Source organism: Rhinoderma darwinii, chromosome 12 (genome assembly GCF_050947455.1).
Source record: "Rhinoderma darwinii isolate aRhiDar2 chromosome 12, aRhiDar2.hap1, whole genome shotgun sequence".
NCBI classification, from domain to species: Eukaryota; Metazoa; Chordata; class Amphibia; order Anura; family Rhinodermatidae; genus Rhinoderma; species Rhinoderma darwinii.
The window spans coordinates 52,470,848-52,496,384 of record NC_134698.1 but is presented as its reverse complement, the minus strand read 5'-3'; the positions used below and the strand labels follow the sequence as shown (position 1 = coordinate 52,496,384).

At 41.0% G+C, this 25,537-nt stretch overlaps 1 protein-coding gene across 5 annotated transcripts in view; it reads right to left on the bottom strand.

Annotated features, from left to right (window-relative positions):
• Window positions 1-1,253: 1,253 nt before the first annotated feature.
• ACTN1 (actinin alpha 1) overlaps window positions 1,254-25,537 on the bottom strand; it is a 99,328-nt gene continuing 75,044 nt past the window's right edge. For 3 of the 5 annotated variants that reach the window (XM_075843851.1, XM_075843850.1, XM_075843853.1), the window contains exons 9-21: window positions 22,552-22,644; window positions 21,425-21,655; window positions 20,197-20,344; window positions 18,424-18,574; window positions 17,456-17,564; window positions 15,198-15,338; window positions 13,461-13,643; window positions 12,955-13,089; window positions 12,667-12,846; window positions 12,204-12,350; window positions 7,467-7,547; window positions 2,822-2,980; window positions 1,254-2,188 (exon numbers count right to left, since the gene is read on the bottom strand). In XM_075843851.1, coding sequence (XP_075699966.1) covers window positions 2,030-2,188; window positions 2,822-2,980; window positions 7,467-7,547; window positions 12,204-12,350; window positions 12,667-12,846; window positions 12,955-13,089; window positions 13,461-13,643; window positions 15,198-15,338; window positions 17,456-17,564; window positions 18,424-18,574; window positions 20,197-20,344; window positions 21,425-21,655; window positions 22,552-22,644 — 1,917 coding nt within the window. In that variant the 3' untranslated portion in view covers window positions 1,254-2,029. Of the gene's footprint in view, window positions 2,189-2,821; window positions 2,981-7,052; window positions 7,119-7,466; window positions 7,548-12,203; window positions 12,351-12,666; window positions 12,847-12,954; window positions 13,090-13,460; window positions 13,644-15,197; window positions 15,339-17,455; window positions 17,565-18,423; window positions 18,575-20,196; window positions 20,345-21,424; window positions 21,656-22,551; window positions 22,645-25,537 lie in introns of all 5 variants that reach the window. The other 2 variants (XM_075843854.1, XM_075843852.1) reach the window with 2 other exon arrangements.

The following is a 25,537-nucleotide window of genomic DNA, read 5'->3' as shown; positions in this document are numbered from 1 at the left end:
TGCTCACATACCTTTCTTATACAGCGTAGGTTCCTCTAAAAAAAAATAAAAAATGGTATAGCCCCCAGATTAGTCCACAGTAATGCACCCATAGGATAACGGAATGTACTAATCATGGCGTCAGTGATGTGACCACTGGCATTAAGATAACAATGTGCAGGTATAGAACAGGTTAATAGTATTTTATGTTAGTATGAAGTATTTTTTCCTACAACATCTCTTCATGTCTGAAGGAGAAGAATATAAGAATTGCTTCTACACGGTCTCCTGTGTGTGTGTTTTTTTTTGGGGGGGGGGGGGGTGTATATGTGTTTGGAGGAGGGGGCTGTGTCATATGACCGACGCCTTGTTTAGTCCTATTCAGTTAGCCCATGGATGCATTACACAGAACTATTCTGTGGGTTATACCATTCTACTGTGAAGAGACAGCGGCCTGCTACACAGTTATAAGAAACGTATGTGAGTAGAATTTCAAATATATGCATATCAGAAAACCATATAATTTCCTATACTACGAACAAACAAAAAATAAATAAAAAGCAGACAACCCCTTTAACAGATACATTGTGATAAGCTATTGAAGAGCTCATGACTTATATGTAAAATGGATCCCTGTGACGTATGCAATACAGTGGCATTAGTCACACGTTAAAAAAACAACAAAAAAAACAAAAAACATGCCATGAGTTCTAGCAAATAAACGGCATTACCGACGCATACAGCCCAATGGAGGCCAAGAGAACACTTTTGGCCACCATCGGTATAATGGGAACCTATAGACAGACGTTTAACGTATGTGCCATGAGCTTTCCCAAACGTATAGTGGAAATGCAGTGTGAGGGGGGCTGAAGAGGCCCATAATGGGTTACAGCAGTGGATGTTCTTTTGAAAAAGACATAGCCAATCAGAAAGCTTTTCTCCAATCAATCTATGTTGCTGAGCACTCAAGCAATTTCCCAAAAGATGAGAAAGCCCAGCAAACATGATAAAAGAAACGTCAGCCTGTAAAGCAGCGATAGAACGGCGAATAAGAGAAAACATAAGCGAGGAGATGGAACACACAGTATTACCATCTGATCAAAACTTCATTGACCATGGTTTCTCCCATGACTATGTGACATCTGTAAAGCAAAATCTATCCAAAATTTGCTGAATTTAAGTACGAGTATAGATCTGGTACATTTCATAACCCATATTCGACATTTAAACATGGTGTAATGGAAAAAAAAAAGAATTACAAACAACCAGTAGTGTTAATTGTATTATTAAATGTCATTTATTTGAAAGTAACCAATAACACAGATGATTAAAATTTAAACAAGAATTTCTTTAATAAGTTTGGTGACAAGCAGATATGGAGGACAAATTATTGAAGCTTCGGGTCTCAAACAATCCATGTTTAGCAACACTAAAAATAACTTTTATGAGCTGGTGACGGGACGCTGCGCTCCTTATATTACATTAAATATTGAAAACATACTAAATGTTCTTGCTTAGAAAAATATGGACATTTTCCATGAGGTTGTATTTCCACCTTGACATAGTTCACTTTAACGCAGTTTGTCAGATTGCATTTGGTGGATGGGAAAAAAATATTAGGCTAAGCCACAGCTACTAAACAGTCATCGCTCCCCCGTAAGTGGTAGCAAAAAAGACGACGGGTGAAGGAGCTGGAACATTCAACTATTCTTGTCAGACAAACTAGAAAGAAAAGTTAATTTCACTTTTGTGTTGGCAGAAAAATACATTTCACCTTTTATTTTTTATTAATTTTTTTACTCTCATAATAAAATATGCATTTAAAGGTCTCTAGTAAAAACTTTATTTGTAAACCGTTGCTTTAAGGTTAAAGATGGTTACCCTTCCTGCAGCAGAGCGACAAAGGCTCTGAACACTAGAGGGGTGCAAGAGTGACTTTTCATCTGGTGAGCTATGGAGACACAGAAAAGGCGTGAAAGCTGAAACCACATTGTGTACAGTAGTGGTAGACAGTCAGCGCTGCAGGGACATGGAGCGGAGTAGTAAAGAGTTAAAGGTCACTTTCACCATACAGCGCTGTAGAGAATGACATATAGTCCAGAGCTCCTGGGACGGCATCATGTCCCATGTACGGTGCCATCCTGGCAATACAATACTCTGCTTGGTCTGGAGGAAGTTCCCGGCGCAGCTCGTCAGCAGTAATGTAGTTCTAGAATAAAATATCCAATACAAACTGATTATTTACTGGTGTACAGGTATCACCTCATTTTCGTCTACTTTTATTCATGTCGATTTATTTAAGGAGTACAGATGGACAGAGTAATGAAACAATTGTAAACTGTAGAAACAATGATCAGATTTGGTTTATAAATAACACAGGCCTTGGGTTTATGACCCTACGTCTACATAGTAAGGGAGAGGAAATTCAACATTCCCTGTAGCCCCGCATGTGTGTTGCTGGAGAACTCCTACTAAATGGAGCAGATCACATAATTCATTATTAGGGAATTGTCGAATTGCTGGTCGCCCAGACGCAAGCGAAGGTATGTGCTCCTGCCGAATTGTAGGGGAGCCTCTGTGTAAGGACTCATTGTTCCTGCAGCTCCACTGCACAGAAAGCAAATGATGTTTTTGTTCAATCTAAAAGGAATATATACAGCGGAAGGGGCACTGCACTCGGCTGAGCACTTCTGCCCCTTCGTTTCTTTGATCGGTGGGGCTCTCAGCACCCGGACCCCATAAATTAAAACTTGCGACGTGTCACTATAACATATGAAAAGTTTAATGAAATGTGAGTTACTCTTTAAATAGAATTTACTAGATGGGATAAACATGTACAAACCTTATCACCAGCAAGGACCTTAAAAGAAGCCATAACTTGGTCAGCGGTGTCTGTATCTGCGGTTTCACGAGACATGAAGTCAATGAAGGCTTGAAATGTCACCACTCCGAGTCTGCTGGGATCTACAATTCCCATAATGCGGGTAAATTCAGCTTCACCCTAAAAAGAAATATAAAAAAGGCATTGATAAGCGATTTAGTTCATAGTAACATAATTTGTCTGTGACCTATACTTCAGTGGAGGAGGTTTTACTTTTTTAGCTGCATAATATCCAAATGTATATAGGGTGGCGGATCTATAATAGATGAAATCATTTTTGTGAACGATCTCCCTCATCAATATCCGACTCAACTGGCCAATCATGAGCCACAAATTTAAAGGGAAAAACTATGCGCAGAATGGCTGATTACACCATACACGTCATTTCATACTACCAATGGCCAGAAAAAAGTCATAGCTGACAGATATTGGGCATCAATCGTGATTTTCATAAAATGTTTATATAATTATTGTAGAACTTGGTGTGTATGGATAGCTTTAGCGGTACGCTTTTACAGGCAGATTCCGCTCTCCTTTTATTGTCCGATGCCGTTTTTGGTTTTATTTTTGTATGTTTACTATTCTGTTGATTGTAATGTTCATCAGAATATATTTGTACTATAAACAAAAAAAGTTTATTAGGAACAACTAGCTGGTCCAAACATTCATCTATTAAAAAGGGACTGGTTAGTTCATCTCATTATAGAACTGCTGTATCTGTTAAATATGAGCTAGTTGTTACCTGAAGTAAGCCAGACAAGATAATTCACAAGGCCGCATAGGACCTGGCTAGTAGTCAGATAAATCCGCACATAGATTTGATGTGCTGGAGCAGCTTTTCTAGGAAATCTGCATTGCACCGTTCCCCTGTTATTTCTCTAGAAAATGTATGAATAAATTGACTACAGGGTGTAACTTATACCAATAGGGCGTGCCTTTGCATACTCTGGCACTGTCCAATCAGTGCGGATACTGCCAGCCTGTTTAGGGACACGACCTATTGAAAAGGAGAATGGTGACCCCCCAGTAGTCAATGTATTCATACATTACCAGAAAGAATAACTGAGAAATGGCACAACGCAGAATTCTAAAGAAAAAAATGCTCCAGAAGTTTTATTTCATGGCGAATGCAAGTTTTTATTAAAACAGACACGTCAGGAGAGCCGCTAGGACCTCTTTAAATGATTCTCCATTTAGACATAAGGAAAATGAATAAATGCAATACTCCTGATTTAATGAGAACATTTAAATTTACCATCTTTAAAAGAAGAACAAAGAAATGAAAAAAAAAAACATCGCACTCATTGAGGTTGAAAAGATACAAAATCCAAATTTAATTGACAACCTCTAAGATTTAGCAAATATTCTAGCAAAGTTGCCCACCTATGTCTTTATTGAAGGCAATTGCTTAAAAGGTCATTACATATAGAATGTCTCCTGTGCTGTACTAACAAAGGTTGTTGCTGAAGGCCATTGCTTAAAAGGCAATTACATGAATAACAATTTGTCTGAAATGATAAATGTATTTTCTTAAAGACAAATGCCTAAAAAGCAATTACACAGACAACCTCTTATCTTGAACAGTCTAATTTGCGGGGTAGGACTAGAGGTCACTTCTTCACTGCGACGTGGCCCTACTTTGAGGAAATTAACCGAAGGAAAATTAAACGTATGATCTTTACTGGATAAACATTTGATTTAAAGTGGAGCATATGAGAGGTTTTGCCAGGTTACTTGATAAAACGTAATGGTTGTCAATTGAACTTTTCTCTCTTTTCAACCTCAATAAGTGCTATGTTTTTCTTGGAAACTCTTTTTTCTTGTTGTAGTTTTGAATCAAAAATGGCACCATGTAATATTTGATATACATTAATTGAGGTTAAAGAAGTTGCCCGGTTTCAGCAAATTAATGTTATTTTTTGTATAATTAAAAGTTATACAATTTTTCTGTATACTTTCTATATTAACGCCTCAGTGTTATCTGTAGATCTGGGCTTGTTACCCAGTTGGAACTTTCACTGACACACAGGTGCTGGGTTACAGTATGTATCAGGGCTGTGTCTTCGAACGATCCCAGCACCTGTGTCCATCACATGACCATGGACAGCGTTTTATCCACTCAAAGTAAACAATGAATGTTCCTACTGGATAACAGCAAGCAGAGATCTGGAAAACACTGAGGAATTAATACAGAAAGTATATTGGAAAATTTTATAACTTTTAATTATATAAAAAAAACCACAAAAAAAACCATTCATTTGCTTAAACCGGACAACCCCTTTAACCTTTATAGTACATTTACTCCTTTTAACAATCGGATAATCTGAAAATTCCTCGACACTGCCGTGCAAGTGCCTCTTAAAGGGATTCTGTGACCAGATCCTTTGTAAAGGTAGGAGGGAATCTGTCAATTGCCTTTAGATAGACAAGAAAGCCTTTGCTCCTGCACCCTCTGGGCACCCCCAGAACTCATGTTTGGGGTGCATCAAGAAAAGTGCCCCCCCCCCCTATGTAAACTGAGCATCTTCATCCACAATACCTTCAGAGGTCTGCTGAGAGGGTGAAGGAGAACTCGCTGGTTTGATTTTCTAATGGTGCCTATTAGATGCTCTTAAGTGGCCTGTCCTGGCAGATTAACTTTAATGCAATGCAGACACAGGCAGCAGTGATGTATATCAGGGAAATTAGGGAATATTCCCAACAGATTATCATTGGATTATTATTCAATTCCAGAACAATAAAATGGAGCTCTACCTTAACGTTAGTATTTTTCTGATTTTACTGCAGTGAACCAAATATAAAATAGATATCAAGCTTTCTGGCATGTCAGTAAAAACTACTTCACAATTAAATGGGTTCATTCTGGACTCCCCTGGCAAAGAACAAGCAGAGGCTAATAATCATGGCCTTATTATCATCACTATGTTGTACCTTTCAGCCACTGCATCTATTTCAGAGGCTTATTTATCTTACCAACATAAAAATTGTTTTAGTTAAAGGTTATGTCCACCTTTGAAATAGTTTTTTACGTGTGCCACGCAGGATTGCGCGGTTACCGATCTCATCTAAGTTCATAACTTAGAGGTGACAGATAACAGGTGGATCATGCGCGTCAGAGACACGTAGGACCAGCGGTCCCTGTACCAGTCAGTGACGCTGACTTTACGGATTCAGGTCTCAGCACAAGATACAGCTGCTCTGTATACAGGATCCAAAGCAGTTGTATCTCAAAGTAAAAATAATTTTTAATAAAAAGTATTTAAAAGTTGCACCAAACACACTGACAGACCTCTTTATTAAAAACACAAACTATATCAAAAGGTGTACAAAGTCTTTAAGATTTTATAACAGAAAATGTAGGATTAGCAGAATTGTAAAAATGATGATATTTTGGCTACAACAAGCAAATAAGGACTTTATTCCTGATACGGTTTAGAAAACCTTACAGAATGTGATTGGCACCAGTCACTCTGCTGCTACCATTGACTTTATTTGGTTGCACTTGTACCATTGGAATTGATTATGTTTTTGTTATTCTGTTTACCTAAGTAAAAAAAAAAAAGAGATAATATAGGGTCCAGCTTAGTAGAACCAATATTTTCTTACTGAGGAACATGTTCGTTTCTACAGTCCCGCTGCAAGGGAGGCTGATCTACAGACCAGAGAAGCATTGGCAAGGCAGAATTGGGGGAAATATCATGCGCCCATCTCCCCTTTGGTTGTGAAACTCAGCACGACAGCTTTTGGAGGGGCAATCGTTCAGCCGACAGCCATCAGGCCCATCACCCAGTTGATATACATACAAAACCCCGTAGCTATGGGGAACTAGGCAATCAGCCATGTTTACCGGATTTTGCTCCCTGCCATTCATACATTCGCTGGGTACTTCCAACCAGTGCGAAGTGCACTGAGCTGGATGTTGTCGGTCATCTCCTCATTGGCACCCTAGGTGGTCACCTAACTTTGAACCCATTTTGGGCTTAATAAATAGACATTGTTAAAAAATGCATCTAAAACAGAATTATTTTTTCGTATGACAGTCCAACATCTGGTGCAATTCTGAGCAGCAGAATTTCTAGATTATAAATTTGTCCTATATTTAAAACGGTCACATTTATTTAAAAAAAAAAAGTCAAGGAGAAAACAATGGATAAAAGTGTCATCTATGATCTTAGAGCAGGTTTTACTTTACCATGTTGTACCCCATGGAGATAAGACAGGCTCGGAAATCATCACTATCCAGCATACCAGTCTTCTTCTGCAGGGTGTCCAGTGATGGAAAGTACATGATACAGGAAAGTATAATGCAGATCAGAAACAGGACAGTCAGAAAGCAAAGGAGCAGCAAGAAGTATATAGTAAGCAAGAATATAGATTAATGTAAATGATGTTGTTTACAAGAAAAACAGTTTGTAGGAGTTTGAATGTGAAATAAAGGGAAATTAGGAAATGAATGAGATGAGAGAAGATAAAACACACAAACATCAAGGAGAAAAAATACATTATTTCTTCTCAACACGCAGTAAAGCAACTAATCCAAGGTGCCTGGGAATGGAATCGAACGCATTATTAAACAATATTACTACAACACAACAGTTTTCAGTACCTGAGGATCGTTTCCAATATCGTAACCCAAGCTGATGAGGCAGGCCTTAAATTCCTCTGGGCCAAGTGTGCCGGAGTGCTCCTTGTTACAGTAAGTGATGGTTCGGGTGTCCAGGACATGCCATGCCAGTGGTTGGTGACAGGGTGAAAGCACAGGGGGAAGGACAGATCGTACAGGCGGGTGGGTTGTGAATTGAGGGTCATGCAGAAAAAGCAGAGGCAGGCATGCATAGGGCCGAGAAGAAAAAAAAATACAGTTAATATTAATATTTGTGATAAGGATGCATTTTTACAGTGACTTCTTTAAGGTTCATGCACATTGTGTAAATTCCCCTCCCCCACAGGCACGGCGCATCTTTATAACTTAACTACAAGTGGTTGTTGAAAGCAATAGAAATAATACACCTAGTAGTAGGATATGTAGTCCTTCCAGGAAAAGGAAGAAGCATATATAAAGCTAAACATCAATGCTTGGCATTGGCGGCTTGTGTGCACGTTGTGTTCTTATCCTCCTCACGGCAATAGAACCATTCAAGCAAATGCTAAAAACATTTGCCACTGTGTAAATAGAAGACAGCTATAGATAGAGTAGCCACAACGGGTATCATACAAGCGCTGACATTGGGAAACCCTGGCTATGGGGTAAAGCAAAAGTGACCCCACACCTCCACCTGTGGTCCTCAATATCTGTAGAACCATATTTTAACCTTTCCTTACAAACTTGTCATTATTTGCCATAATATAAAAAATTTCTGATCGACAAGTATGGTGACATATATAACATGCTACCAAATATTATATACTGACTGTTCTATGATAGAATCAAACTTCCAAATAATGCGCTCCTCAGGTATCCGCAGCAAGCTCAGGGTCCCTGGGAATGGATGTTCAGTGCATTATACGCTTTTAGAACATTGAAGCTGCTGAAAGCTTATGTCTGATTTTGTCGCCATCTATTTGCAAAAAATACCTAAATTGTGGTGATTATAGGGCACCTTTAGGCCTCATTCACACGGCAGGGTTTCCCGGCCGGGTGCCGGCCGTTCATAAATCGGCCAGCACCCGGCTGCATTAGGAATAATAGACCCCTAATGGGGCTATTCACACGACCGATTTTTTGACGACCGGGAAAACCGCCCGTCAAAAAATAGGACATGCTCTATTTTCGCCCGGGTACCCGGCCCCCATAGAAGTCTATGGGGCCGGGTAATACACGGCCATCACCGGGATGTGTCCCGAGAGATGGCCGGGTTTTCCGGCTCTTGCGCTCTATCTCCTCCTCCTCACAGTGCAGAGTGCATGTGAGGAGGAGGAGTTGATGCCATTCTGACGAATGGCATCGCTGTACACGGTGTGGCAGGGCCGGGGTGTACAGCAGGTGGAAGGGAGCGCTGCGCTGGCTCCCTTCTCCTGCTTGTTTTAAAAGCGCCCTGGCCCGGCGACACCTTTGATGGCGCCGCTAGCAGCTGCAGCAGCTGCTGCTACTACTGTAGCGATGCCACTATAGCAGAGCAGGGAGGTATCTCCCCGCTCTGCTATGAGCTAGCCGCACTTTAGCTTCTTGAAGGAGCGGAATCCCCGTGTGTTCGGGGATTCCGCTCCTGGACAGAGCGCTTGATGTCTCTGTCCATATCTGGGCAGTGACATCAGGGGAAACTCCTGAAGCGGAATCCCCGAACACATGGGGATTCCCCTTCAGGAGTTGCCGCTGATGTCACTGTCCGGATCTGCCCGGCCCGGCACGGATGCATAACTTTATGCAAACCGGCCGGGCAGAATGGCCGATTTTACCGGCCGGCACTCGGGCTCGGACGCGACCCGGTCGTGTGAATCCCGCCTTAACCAATCTCTGTTGTGAGACGTTTCATGTATGCAGTGGTTTCTATGGGAAGCGGGTGTGGAGTTTCATCAAGATATAATTATCCTTAGAAGTCGCGCTTTCTCCGTTACACATGCGGTGAGGAGTAGCTACACGTAATTGTTCTTGACTTCATAAAGCAGGGGAAACAGACTTTCACTTTAACTACATGTTAACAAAATAACCAGGAATGATTCACTGCATTATACAAGATGAATTCGGTTCTTGGAAACCATTAGCTGTAATGTTTTTAACATAAAACAAGTAAAAAGGTTTCTTTTTTTAATAGCTTACATTAAAGTGGGCTTTTGTTCCAATTATTTTATATAAAAGTATAAGAAATAAGTAGGGTAGACGCTACACTAAAAAAACAAGATATAGTATATGAATATACTGGACAGAATATAGAAGAGATAAATAGAACAGCGCTGTTTGTGGAGTTGCATGCTTATGCCTCATGCACATGACCGTTGTGCCACTCGGGCCGATTTTGACTGCATCTGAGTAGCACCCGATAGTCTTCACGGACCCATTCACTTTAGCGGGTGAATCGGGTCCGTGAAAAACGATCAGAGAAAACATAGAACATGTCCTATCTTTCCTTGGATCACTGACGGGACTCGGACGGCGCACACGGTCGTGTGCATGAGGCTTTACTGTACTTTATACATGTAGATTCATGCCTCCTATTCTGCAAGACTCATGCATGCTTATGCTACAACACAGCTTATAGTGCTGGTCAGGACAGGCGTGTTATAAGTGGGTACGACAGGTCTATCCTGGTGACAAAGGTGTATTAGTACCAAGTGTGTTCTATTTTTCTACAATGGCCCCAGAAATTTATAAAATAACTTTTTGGGCAGATCGAAGCCTTCAGTAACATCCCAGAAAACACTGGGTGTCAGATAGGTAAACCTGATTTACAAAGGAAAAAAAGGGACGCTGTTGCCTCTGGCCAATCACCAATGAGTGTCAAGACCACGGTTTCTATTTGCACACATTTTTTACATGACTCCCATTGTGTACATGCTAAATGTATACAAATAAATGTACCCATATACAGTAGTACCAGATACGACTACATGATTTATAATACAGCTTTATTTTTTCCTAACATAAAATTGTGGCCATTCTTACAATCGGCCTCCAGTATGAGGAAAGATTAAATCGTCCGGCTTATCGACTAAGCATTTTAGTGGCCAAAATGCCACGAATTAATAAAAAACGTGTCCAAAGAGTGTCTCTATCCAAATTGTGTTTCAGGCACAAGTTTTAGGTTTACGTTTAACGTTCCTTTAGGTTTCTATAGGGAAGAAGTATGTCAAAAGTAGGAGGGTGTAGTTATACAGCCCTCAGCTACATTACCCATACACACATCGGGGAGGATGGACCTCTTACATAAACCTTTATGCCATGAACAGATACGAGCATGCGAGATGTAGAGTTCAGTCCTCACATCATTTTTAAAGGCCAAGTAAACCTTTCAAAAGAGATTTTATGTTTTAATAAAAAGGTCAGTGCGTTTTGTGCAACTTTAGAATTAGTTTTTATTAAAAATGATTTTTACTTTTTGAGGTATAGATGCTTTCTATCCTATATACAGAGCAGCTGGATCATGCTGAATCCTGGCTGAACCCATCAGGTCAGTGGGACTGACCGGTTCAGTGCCAGCAGGTCCTACATATGTAGGATGTGCAGAATCCACTACATCTAAATTATCAACTTGGATGTGATGGATAACAGGTGGATCCTTATCCTGTGCGACCCGCTGACAAAGAACCAGTCAGTCCCGTGAACCTGACAGATTCAGGTATTAGCGCGCGATACAGCTGCTCTGTATACAGAATACAAAGCAGCTGTATCTCAAATAGTATAAAAATTTTTTAACAAAAAGTAATTAGAAAGTTGCACAAAACACAGATTTGATCTTTATAAAAAAAAATATATATATATATATATATATATATATATATATATATATATATATATATAGAGCTTTTGAAGGCTTACATAGCTTTTAAAGGGTTAATTGCTGTTTTTTAAACTTTGTCTAAACAAGCTTCTGGCAAAAGCATAAAGAATGTATATATTTAATGTTAAATTAAGGTTCTGTTAGAGAGGTAACCATGAAATAATTGCATCTTAATAGCAAAAAAAGTGTCCAGGCAGTGGGTCAACTGAGTAGTTCACAATGTACAATGTCACTAAAACATTTTGAATCCCCATATCCTGCTGTTTTTGACACCAAGAGCTACATGACAAACCTTGCTGTGCAGGACAGGCTTTCAAGCACCACTGAACATTCATTGTGCCACCTGCAGCAGCAGCACAATGCAGCAAGTGTGTTTACTGAAACTTGAAGTAAAGCTGCGGTCACCTCTGTTAGGCTGGGTTCACACGACCTATTTTCAGGCGTAAACGAGGCGTATTATGCCTCGTTTTACGCCTGAAAATACGGCTCCAATACGACGGCAAACATCTGCCCATTCATTAGAATGGGTTTGCCGACGTACTGTGCAGACGACCTGTCATTTACGCGTCGTCGTTTGAGAGCTGTCAAACGACGACGCGTAAATTGACTGCCTCGGCAAAGAAGTGCAGGACACTTCTTTGAAACGTAATTTGAGCTGTTCTTCATTGAACTCAATGAAGAGCAGCTCAAGATATACGAGCGTCACAGACGCCTCGTATATTACGAGGAGCAGCATTTACGGCTGAAACGACGCAGCTGTTTTCTTCTGAAAACAGGCTGTCATTTCAACCGTAAATGACAGCTAGCGTGTGAACATACCCTAAAGGAACGCTTCCTCTCTATCAGAGATAAATGCACCGTCAGTATAGACTATGAATCAATATGCCTACTGAGCGATGTGTTCTTACCCGGTCAAAGTGATTGAAAGAGTTCCTGAATTCATTCATCTGCTCCTGGCTGATGCCTTTGGCGTCTCGTGTAAGAACCTGGTTTTCTATCTCGTTGATGGTTCTGGCAATAGTGGTGAGGAGTTGTTCCCATCCCACACGGATGTGCTAGAGTAATGAAGAAGCATAATATTACATCAAAAGTAGTAGAGCTTGGGTACATAATTTTTGAAGTCTGGTAAAAACGCTTAAATGTCAAATCTGCTGACCATTCTTGTGTCGGACAAGTTTCCCAACATACTAACAAACTCGCCCTGAAAAAAGGGAAGCTGCAATGTACAGAGGTGGTGGAGGATTTCTCAAATAAATGATCCAGTCACCGGATATAAAAAATGGAAATAGATTTTTTTTCTGCAACATACATCCAGACCTGAAAGCCTAATGATGACACTTCAGTACCACCAAGATCAAGAAATAGACTTACCTCCATGGTATAGTTGGTGTGCTTGTTATCAAATATAAGCGCCTCCTGTATCTGCTGGTGATCGCCTTCTAACTGGTCAATCTTTGGTTTGTAGTTCACAATACTCTTCTCATACTGTCGCAAATGATTGAGCTGATCTTCTAGTGTGCCATGCATTTCTATGGAAATACGCCCAATCTCCTGTGGATGACCAACCACATAAACGACATTTTAGAGGTCAGCTCATTAAAAACTATCGATCCATATTTTGGAGGTCGAAATAATCTATAACATCTGTCTCTCTTATACCTGCATATTTGTTTGTATCCACGGACCAATAACATTGGCTTGTGATGCAAACTGCTTCCGCAGCCGCTCGTTCTGCTGCTGCCGTGCATGTTCCTCCATTAAAGCTTGATCTCGACGGGGAACCAGCTGTCTTACCTGCACACAGCAAAAATATAATCATGGCATTACAAAAAAATAGATGGTAATCTACCTCCAACAATAAAAACAGCTTCTTATGGGAAAATAAATCACATTTTTGCACGTATGTGGAACGGGAACATTTGTCGGATTGTGGCCAAATATTTGCGTCTACAGCCATTCTTCTATAGGGTAAATCACAACAGCTATCTCCAAACACATCAAATAAGATCTATAGTTAGGGCTTTAGGAATGAGACTCCCAAAAATTCTTCACATGCAAATATGTGAGAACACCACAAGGTGGCAGTACTTTAACATTTTAATTTCTTTCTAGCAGGAACATTATTCATTTTTCCATTCTAAATTGTGCAGGTAAAATAAACTCACATGGTCCCACTTGTTATTAATTTCTTGCGGTGAGATCGTGGAGTAGGGGTTGGTACCCGCCATGTTGACATGGTAAGTCTGGGCTATCTTCGAAACCTCATTATGGATTCCAAGGATTGCTTGTCGTTCCTTGTCTGCTTCTGGAAGGGTCGCTTTGAACTGTTCATGTGCGGTGCTCAATCCCTGGATAGAGAGGTGATAAATTAGCTTATGTGTTATCGTTCTACCCATAGCAGTGAAGGGATCCTACTGACATAATAGATTGTGGTCAATAAATGAAGTACATCTGGCCACATGCATTAGCTGTTAATGTGTAGTCTAATGTGTACGTCCAGTTTAAAGTAAAATAGGTTTCAGCTGATCGTAACTCTTTAAATGCGTAAAATATTATCGTTGTTGGCAGCACATCTCTCTGTGTAAACAGAGACCTGCTGCCGACATAATAGAAATGTATGGGGACGAGTGATCGAAGTAACGAGCGCTCATCCCCATACTAGCGTCTCGGGCCGTGTAATGTCACCCTTACTGTATGCGCTCACACTGTAATTCTAATAAACATTAGTGAGTAAATTGAATGTAATGCGCAGCTTACAGTCTAAAGACCTTTTTACACAGGGCAATGAACGGGTGAACGCTTCCTGATTATTGCTCTATGTAAACAGGGAAATCATCCCATGAACGAGCAATCACTCGTTCATCAGCCCATCGCATCATTTATGCGACCCAAAATATCGCTAGTCGCTAGCACACCTCCAAACAGGGAGATGCGCTGCCGACATGAGGGACAATGCACGGGGACGGACGATCGTAGTAACAACCGTTCGTCCCCATAAACTACCGACTATTGCTGAAAGGAGCGCTGATCGACGTCCTGTATTGTCTGGAGGCGCTAGGTTTCATGGCCTTTATATACCAAATCACGGAAAATTATTTTTGAACAAGAAAAAAAAAAAAAAACAAGGTCTGAAAATATAGTGGGGTATGTATGAATAAAGAAGAAAATGTGCAGTAAACGGATAATATGCACCATAATTATTATCAGTAATGTATGGGGACGGGTGCTCGTTACTCCGGTCGCTCGTCCCCATAGATTTCTATTATGTCAGCAGCGCATCTCCCTGTGATGTGCTGCCGACATTGTATCGTTTAGGCAGCATGAAATATTATCAATCAGTCTTTGATCGAGCAAACAATGAATGGAAAAACAGGTGACATTATGGGGAATGTTTATGGACCTTGGTCTAGAGAGGTTCTTGGCTGCAAGCGTCTACTATACTGCAGGAAAAATTAGTCTTTGGACTGCAGCTCCCCTCGTAGCATCTGCTCAAGGGACTTGCAGCCATAAAACCTCTTCTGTTCAGTTTTTCTGATCCCTTAAAGGGGTTTTCCCATAATCAGTATTTATGGCTAATCCACAGGATAGGTGGTAAATGTCTGAATGGTGGGGGTCCAACTGATGGGACCTGCACGATCCCGAGAACGGGCTACCCTGGCCGTCCCTGCGTGGCCCATATGAATAAAGTGGTACTGTGCATGCTCGGCCACCACCCCATTCATTTTCTATGCTATGAACATGGGTTGTTCAAAGTGGATAGCTACTATTTTTAGACAATTTCCAAAAGTGCAAAGAATAATTACTCAACTCTAGCTATAAAATACTGAAACAGGGTGAGACTTGTCCATGGCCATCTACACGTTAGATTACGTTCTACATTACGGAGACAACACTGGCAATACCTGGATCTCCTCAATGGTATGAACAATAAAGGTGTCCTGCAGGTCTTCCATGGCGCCTTCCATCCAGTTATTAAATGGTGCAGCTCTTTTGGCATATTCCAAGTAAAGTTGATCAATGGTTTCCAACAATTTCTCCGTTCTCTGTTGTATCAAGACACATTAAAGATATTATTTACAGATAACCTATATTCATAGAGGAACACCTGCACTTTGAATAATTGCTTTGCCAAGAACAGTAAGGCTATGTTCACACAGTGTAAACACTGGATTTTCCACAAAGGATTTCATTGCGGAAAATCCGGAGCGTATTACAGTAGCCGCAGAGTGGATGAGATTTGAACATTTTTTGAATCCGCAGCATGTCAACGTATGCTTTGGAAAAGCTGTTCTTCTATTGCGGGTTATCCCAATTGAATTTAATAGAGAGGTAAAACTTGCAACAAATAGCAAGTGTTGCGATTTTTGCAGCGCAAATGCTGCGATTCCGCCGCAAAAAACACAAAATCAGAAGAAAAAAACACCTTTTTTTGGTTTAAAATGAATAAAAAGTTGATACCCCGTTCTCATAACAACACTTTTTTCTGTTCTCCGTCCGGGCTGGCCTCCTGGGATGACGTTCCATCCCATGTGACTGCTGCAACCTATCACAGGCTGCAGCGTCATCCCAGGACGCCGGGTCGCACGGAGACCAGAGGGACACGTTGCTATGACAATGGAGAATAGGGTAAATGTACGGGGGTTTTTTTACCACTACTTTCCGCAGCGGAGCTTCCTCACGAAAAAACGGCACCACAATTTAGTGCATTTTTTCTGGCGGATTTTCCTGTGGGTTCTAGGAAGGATATGCGGTGTACTTTTAAGCAGCGTATCCGCCCTGTGTGAAGAAAGCCTAAGGTTGATGTCACTCGTAGATAAATATAATAAAACAAATGCAATGGTCTATGTAAAGGAAATTTGGGCGTAGAACTGTGGCTCAGTGGTTGCAGAATGAGTTGTCTCTAGGTTCTCCAGTTTTCCCCAACACTCCAAAGACATACTAATATTTTTAATATGATCTCTATGAAATGGACCCCAATGTGTGTGTCAGAGAGGGAAAAGATTGTGAGCCCCATTGGGAAAAGGGGCTGATGTAAAAGGCAGCAATCTGTACATTGCAGCAGGATATGTCGGCGCTACATAACCAGCGGAAATAAATAAATGGAATGGAAAACACAAATAGAGTTCGGTCTACAGAGAGTAACCACAGTTGTGGCTAAAGTATAAAAGATATATATAGGGCTTGTCCACACACGACGGACTTGCTGCAGAAAATGTCTGCAGCAATTCCGTTGAAAGTCAAAGGCTTTCAGCTGCGGCAAAAACGCACCATTTCCTGCGTTTTTTGCGGCAGAGAATGGTGCGTAAATTTCTGCGTTTTTCTCAATGGTAGGAGATGGAGACATCGCCGATGAAAAACGCAGCAATTCTGGCCACTTTCCGTAGCAGGAATTGACATGCTGCGGTCCGTAAATTACGCACCGCAGGTCAATTTCGGCTCGGAAATTTTATGCAGCACGTAGATTACATTTTGTTTCTCATCCACTATGCCGCTACTGTATTCTGCTGCGTTTTTTCCATCCGAAATTCCAGCCAGAAAAAACGCGGCAATTCCAGAGTGTGTGGACGAGCCTTATAGTTTTCACCGAACAAAAGGAGCTCTACAGGGTAGATGCAAAACCAATATAAAATGACGAGCTGGATAGTTTATTTGCATCAAATGGGTTAATAATACAAGCCTAATAAATGCTTAGAATAAATCGGTGTATATTGCAGATAGATTTTCTTGCAGGTCACCACCTTAGGCATTCGCCTTTATGAAGACATTCTCAGTGTTTCCCAAACAACCAACCAGACACAACTTTCTAGAGAAGGTTTGAAAATGGAAGCAGTGATCTCATTGGTTGCAAAGGACAACACTGGCACTAGGCCCACTATATGTAACACACTATACAACCCAGAGTCTAATAAAGATGGAGGGCCTAGAAAATAAATTATCCTAACAAAACACATCAGTGTTGAAAGTAGCAACAGGACTCAAGCTTTGATTTTGGAAGCTTCAAGCTGCTATGGAAAAATGCCCCTTTTATGGATTTTGCATTGCAGCTCTGAATTACAACTCTGGCAGGAGCATTTTGTTCTTCAACCAAAACTAGGTGATTATGTGCTCGGTTGAGTGTAACGAAAAATTAGCAAAATCCTCGTCAACACAGATTTCCTACCTCCAAAGCCTCTCTACGTTTCTGGGTGAGTGCACCAAGGTTATCCCACTGCTCACAGATTTTTTGGCACCTAGCATTCACACTTGGAGAGTCGTAGTAATCCAGCTCACTACATGAAAACAATAAAGCAGAGTTCAGTAAGCACAAAAAAAAATAATCAATAATGTGTTAAATACAACATCAAACCCACATGGGTCTCCGTATAAGCGAGCTGACAAGCTGAGCAGATTACTGCCATTGTTTATTGACTTTTCCATTCACACATTTCTCATCTGCTACAACAATTCAATAAAGGCTGCAAGATGAGGAATATAAAATATCCAATACATTCAGCACCTCAATTATTAGCAATTATCCTACATTGTTAAAGGGAATGTATCACCTATAGTTTTCCCTAATTGAAACAAGCTTTTTTCCTAATCTGTTTTTATTTTTGGATTGTAGATGTTTTTATTCTATTTTCTGTACATAATTATGGGGGCGGCCATCTTGCCTGAGATGCTGTTATCTACACCTTTGAAAACGATTTTTTTTTAATAAAAATGTATCAATGTGATTGGTGCAACTTTGTAATTACATTTTATAAAAAAAAAAAATGTTTTACTTTTCTTACACACAGCTACTTTGTATACTGAGCAGCTGTATCTTGCTGTGAAACCTGTATCTGTCAGGTCAGCGAGACTCACAGGTTCAGTGACAGCGGGTCCTGCGTGTCAGAGCGGTTATCGATCACATCTATGTTCATAACTTATGTGATCGATAACAGGTGGGTGGGCACCCACCTCTTTGGAAAGAGAATTTAAATCACCCAAGCTCCAGCTTACTCTACCCTCCATTAGGAGTGAACGAGCTTTTCCGTAACACGGACGTAAACCGTGACATACTGGATTTCAGCTTTTCTTCACAGAAATTCCTCCTAACATCTGCAAAGAAAAGCTGTAAAATAATACATTATGTGCCAGACGTACTTGAGCTCTTGGGCAATGGCTGCGATCTGCTCTACACGGTCCTGATGAGCTGCCAAATCACTTTCAAAGGCCTCATGTTTCTTCAGCAAGGCCTTGATTTCTGACAGACTCGCCGTTTCATAGTCTTTCTTCTGCAGCATATTTTCCTTTCCTGTTGGGAAAGCAGAGAACAGTAGGTCCTAGCCCCGGAACATTTGAGGACAGAATAGCCGTCATGGAGGCCACTCGTGCTATTTTCCCCCTTCTGGGGAACCCCTAAAACTAACAGCTATTGCGGTCTTCTTGGGAACTCCTATCCAGGCTCTAAGGAACCCCAGGTTTCTATTAGATCATTGGTTGGAAAGCAATGATTACATATATTTATTATACATCAATGGGAGTCTCCATTGACATGTCTGCAAATTATATTCGTATAAAGATCGCACTCGGATGTAAGAACCGGATGATTATGTAGAGATGAGTGGCGCTACAGAGACACCGCTTATCTCTTCTTGCAGTAAGGCTCCTGCTGAAAGTTCTTCCTTCTCCACTGATTGACTAACATTTAGTATTCCAGCTTTAAAAAAAAAAAAAAGAAGAAGGTTCTTCAGCAGCTACAGAGTGTATTATACAGTTAGGCCCCATGCACACGAACATGTTTTTACGGCCGCAATTCCCCCGAAAATCCATGGGAGAATTGCGGCCCCAGTCTTTTCTATGGGGCCGTGCATACGACCGTAGTTTTTGCGGTCCTTGCACGGCCCGGGAGCCTGGACCGCAGAAAGAACGGGCATGTCTTATTACGGCCCTGTTCTGCGGTCCGGGCTCATTGAAAACAATGGCCGCGGCCATGTGCATGTCCCGCGAGTTGCGGGTGGCCTGCGGCTGACAGTCCGCAGCCGGCCGACCCGAAAATCACGGCCGTGCACGCGGCTACGGTCGTGTGCATGAGGCCTTATGTTTCTCAAGTGCTGCAAACCAGCATTATACACACCACAGATCCTGCATACCTTCATTTTTTAATAGGATGATTAATCAATCAATTGGGGACAGGAATCTCTCCCTTACTCTTCAAAAAGAAGTTCTGCAGCAGCTGATGCATGTATTATAAGGAATTATTAATATTAAGTATATTAAAAGTCACCTCAGGAGTTCCGTGACCTGTATAAGTGCACTCAGCCTGTGGCTACATGTAACGTTGATCTACGTGAACTATTATAGACAAACATATTTAAAGGGGTTATCCAGGAATCAAAAAATATGGCCTATATTAGATCCGCGGGGATCCGACTAAAGTGAATGGGGCAGCGCTGCAATACCTCGCACAGCCACTATGAAAGTAACCGCATGTGCAAGTACGAACAACCTGAAACCCAATGTATACAATGAAGAGGCTGCATCGTTCAAAGTAGCGTCGCGGCCTCTTCAAACAACTGATCGGCAGGGATGCCGAGAGTCCGAGCCGGACCAGTCTAACAATGATACCCTTTCCAATTTTTAAATTGTGGATATCCCCCTTTAAATCTTTTGATGTTAATATTTTTCAATACAAGGAGAGCATAGGACAGCAAAATCGATGTACATTGGGTTAGTAGTCATCCTATGGGACTGTACATTCATACAGTAGATTATAACAAAGATATAATACTACATCTCTGTGCAGTAATGTTACTTAATCCGCTTTCAGACACAGAACAGTAAACTAATCCAGAATGCAGAGAATATTGTACAAGTCTAAGAACAACTAGTGACCAGTTAGCGCTGGGATAGATAGTATGAGCGTGATCATATTACCATCAGTCCAGGCTTCATGAATAGAAGCCTTTTGACGAAACTTTTCAGCCAAGTGGTCTAGTCTTTCCAACCTCCGGATCTCATTCAGCAGCCACTCCTCATAGCCCTTCTCTGCTTGCTCCAAACCACCCCATGCATTGTTTATATCCTGGGAAAGAATTGAGAAACACTATCAATCTTGTAGCTACAGAACAAAGTCACTGAAATGAGAACAGCTGCAATCAAACACAATGAGAAAAAAAAAAGTCCACAGGACATATGAATACGTACAATGTATTTCAAGAAGAAATGTCAGGATATTTTTTTTATTTAATAGTATACAAATCAATATCCCAATCATTACATGGAAGAGGCTGATCATTATTATTGGACTGTGGTATGTAAATGAGAATCTATGAATATTTTTAAATATGAAGAGTTCCAGTGTTACTATTTCTCAGATTTAATAATAGCCAAAGCCATGCAGAGAATTTCAAAATGAAGTTACATCTTCATATCTATGAGTCTATCATAAAGGAGATCTATTGGGGGGGGGGGGGAGGGGTGTGTGTGTGTGTGTGTGTGTGTGTATATATATATATACACACACACGTATGTATATATATATATATATATATATATATATATACACACACACACACACATATATATATATATATATATATATATGTGTATATATATATGTGTATATATATGGATATATATATATATATACACACATATATATTGGATATATGTGTATCTATACGTATATATGTGTATGTGTATCTATACGTATATATGTGTATCTATACGTGTATATATGTGTATCTATACGTATATGTGTATATCTATACATATATATGTGTATCTATACGTGTATATATAAGTGTATATATAAGTGTATCTACGTATACATATATGTGTATATATATGGAATTCATTCTTTAATTATGGAAGTAAATGTATAACTAAGCGTGCACAAAACATTTTGAACTATCAATCGAGAAAATTATTTTCTAATAAAATCCTTTCATGTTCAGCACAATTACTTCACTCTTGTTGTTTGCACAGTAGGATTCAGAAATGCATCGGTTTTCTACACAATTTATATTTTTAATTACTTAAAGAATTTAGAATATTATCAAAAAGGTAAAGTTTTATGAATACTTTTACTCATTGTGCTGCATGTATAACATTATATACATCTATGCAACTCTTAATAGAATTTTACTGTATCGGTACTCACCGAAACCATCTTCCCCTCGGATGGCATGAATGCTGGCCTGTTGCTGAGCCTTAGTTTAGTTTGAAGAGTGTTAAAGTTGATCTCTAACTGGCACTTTTCTTGCACCTTAGGGGGCTTGTGAAGACGTCTATAATCTCTGAAGTCCTCAAGCTTCTGTTGCATGGCCTGCATGGTATTTTCAGGTGCGCGGTTCTCCAGCCAAGGAATGGTCCTTCGAATCCATTCTAACAGCTACCAGAAAAGAAAGACAATCATGAATTACATATGTATAAGTACAACAAGACATACATCTGCTTGTACTATGAAATATAAATTATCACAGAAAATGCTCAAGTTACCTCAACCAGTTGAAGCAAACAGCCTCTCTGCTATATTAATATATTTCTATTTTGAAATTAGACACTACCCATAATTATGCAATGTGTTTCCCAATTATATTTCTGCTTTTAACTTCCCACTTTTTGAAAACTATACATTTTTACATTTTATAATTTTAAAGGAGCAAATACTCACATGGGCCTGATGATGGGCCTGATGTGGGGCCTCCAGGGGAAGGCATATTCAAATGGCGCAGTTGTGATGTTTGTGTTTGTACCTTCAATGTAGTCAAAAGCCACATTTGAAGCCTCAACTTGACTGAAGGGCCCAGACGAGTGTGTATCACGTCCGTGTGATGGCCGTTAAAACAACGGCCGCCACACGGACACATGTATTTCAATGGGGCCGTTCACACGACCGTTGTTTCAACGGAGTGTGTGAAGGGTCCGTGAAAAAAATAGGACATGTCCTATTTTACTGCGTGCCATGCATCCCTCCACAGACTCTAGTCTATGTGGGATCCGTGACCACGCGTCCCACACGGGTGCACCTTGGACCTGAAAAACGTTGGTTTTTCACGTCCGATTTCAGCTACGCTCATCTAATTGTAGCCTAAATGGTTCAATATGAAACAATCGTCCCGCTCAGAGATCAGTACTACTGGTTTGAATTTTTACAAGGTAAAAGTACTACTTTGCCTTTTAAGGCAATAAGAAACAATAAAAATGTATTATTTACCATTATAAGGAATTTCAAGAAGTCAAAAGGTTACATGTTTCCACTATTTAGCCACTTGTATCAACACTTACATCACTTGCTAGTTTTTCATAGTCCTCCATCAACTGTTCATTCTCCTGATTGACTGCTAGAACTTTACAGATGCGATTCGCTGCCGTCTCCGCCTGTACAAAAAGAAAAATTGGTTATTTCTGCAGAACAACAACATAGAACATACTTCAGATTCCTACGAAAGCCAAATTTTCAAGCCACCAAACAAATTAGATATAGTTAAAATATGTAAGTAAGGTAAATTTTATAGTTCACCGCCTGAAAGAACGATTAAAATGTAAAGTTTATTAATAGTATTTATAAAAATTGTGGCTCAACCAGCCACTGATACCAGACCAGGCATAAGCAAGCGATTAGCGACAGGAGAAATTGGTTCAGAGTGATTGATGTATCTCACACCTAAATAACACTTCCCCTGCTAATAGTATAAATTCCGCTGTATCCTTGCCAAAAATCACTATCTATATAGATCCTACGCGTTTCCTCATCACACTAAAGTGATGTTTCCTCAGGGATTCATAGATATAAATTGTAAGTTAAATTCTAAAGTGTTTCAATGATTACAATGTTACAGCACTGGATAGCACTGTTCCTGTGCTGGTTATTAGCCTCCAGGCGTATGCACGGCTCTAATGCACTGTCCGTACACGCGCCGAAAAAGACCCATGGTTTAAAAGGCTGAGAGCCCGCCCTCAAAAGGTCGTCCCCAGGGAAAGCCACCAATCCGCGTCCTACACGCCAACCTGTGACGTGCCGGAGGCGGCTCTCCCGGACCTAGCAACCAGTGAGGGTTCCTGAACGCCGAAAGTGTCCATAGTAACCAGGGGACGCTAGACGCGGCTCCTGAACTGTCAGTCGACAGCAATACACATATGAATACAGTTAATGTAATACACGGCAGTTTAGAGGAACCAAGCCGTGTAAGTACATTGGGAGAGGTGAGTCCTCATGAGAGCCGTCTTAGTAGGAGACAACGCTCTCGAACGTGACACAGTCAGTGTCCTATTATCCCAGACAACAGCCAGGGAACACAGATACATCCAGGCAGCGTATATAGCAAGGTATGGGGGATCCACAATGTTAATCATCCCGTCCCAGTTTTCCTTCGAAAATCACATGCACAGTCACAACTCGCGCCCACTGACCAGTGATATACAGGAGGAATCAACTGGTAACCTACTCAAGTGGTATCAAAATCAAAAGTAGGAGTATTCCGGTGTCAGAAGAGCCGGGAGAACTAGAACATGTGAGAAACGCGTAAAAAACGTGTACAAAAACGCATGGTGTGCATGGAGGACAAGGGCCAATTGATCCACAAATACCCAGGAGTGGCATATGTTGTAAATATTGTAAATATGGAAGACTCCCTACATGACCCAGCAACCATAGGGTCACATTCCGCGGAAAAAACGCGTTCAAAAACGCATGGTGTGCATGGAGGACAAGGGCCAGTTGATCCACAAACAACCAGGAGTGGCATATCTTATAAATATGGAAGACTCCCTACATGACCAAGCAAGCCATAGGGTCACATACTGTGATTAAAGGAAACAAGAATACGAGATTTGTTCGTTAATGCCATGAGGGTTAATTGTCTGCATTCTAAAAATCCATTCTGCCTCTTTTTGTAATATCTTCTTATCCAGGTCCCCACCTCTCAGGAGGGGTCTCACATGTTCTATTCCCTGGAAGACAAGGGCAGTAGCATCCCCATCATGGCAGGACCACACGTGTCTCGATACCGGGGTGTCCACATTCCTTCTGATATCCCCAATGTGGTCCCGAATCCTTCTCCTAAATTCCCTTTTGGTCTTACCCACATATTGTAGGCCACACTTGCAGGTAATCAAGTAAACAATGCCCTTTGTTTTGCAGTTTATGAATGACCTGTTCTCAAAGGTTTTACCAGTTTGGGTGCTCGTGAAGTTCTTGCTACATAATATGGACACACAGGCTTTGCATGTTCCACATCTGTATGTCCCTTTAGTACTGTTAACCAGCCAGGTACTACACGGTGTCATCGGTTGTAAATGGCTGTGGACCAGTCGGTCCCTAAGATTGCGTCCCCTTCTATAGGTAATTTGCGGGGCATCCCCAACCATGGCCCCCACATCTGGATCTGCCTTAAGAATACCCCAGAAGCGTTTGAGCACTTCCCTGACCTCTCTGTTGGCCGAGTCGAAAGTACCAATGACCCTGATTTGTTCTTCATTTGTTTCCCTTGGTTTGGGGTTAAGCAGGTCCTCTCTATTGCACCCGAGTGCATTCTGATATGCCCCTCTCAACACATCCCTGGGATATCCCCTATGTCGAAATCTATTCTCTAGATCACGTGCCAGAAGGGTGCCAGCTTTCCCACCGTAGTAGGCTATTGGTCGCCGTCTCCTTGCGATACATATTGGTCTCCAGAATCCCCATGTCCGTCTTAGAGATCGTAATGTCCAGAAAAGTGATCCTACTGTCTTGAATCTCAGATGTAAAGAAAAGACCTAATTCATTGGCATTCAAGATCTCCACAAATTCCTTAAATTCCTCCCTGGTCCCTGTCCACAGGATAAGGACATCATCTATAAATCTCAGCCAGAGCAAGATAGATGATGACCATTTGTCCATCAATTCACTGAACACAACTTCCTTTTCCCACCAACCCAGATATAGGTTGGCAAAGGTGGGTGCACATGGACTACCCATAGCCACTCCTCTGAGTTGATGGTAGATCTTCTGATCAAATAAAAAGAAGTTGTGTTCTAGGACAAACCTGAGTAGTTCAATCACAAATTTATTGTGGGCCTGGTATTGTATCCCTTTATCCATCAAGAAGTGTTCAATAGCTCTACATCCCTGATTATGTGGAATGGAACTATAAAGTGACTCAACGTCAAGAGATGCCAATAGAGTCTCACCATCGCAGCGTATGCCCTCCAGCTTTCTCAGCACATCCATTGTGTCCCTCACATAGGATGGCAGGGACACAACGAACGGCCTAAGCACCTGATCAAGGTACAG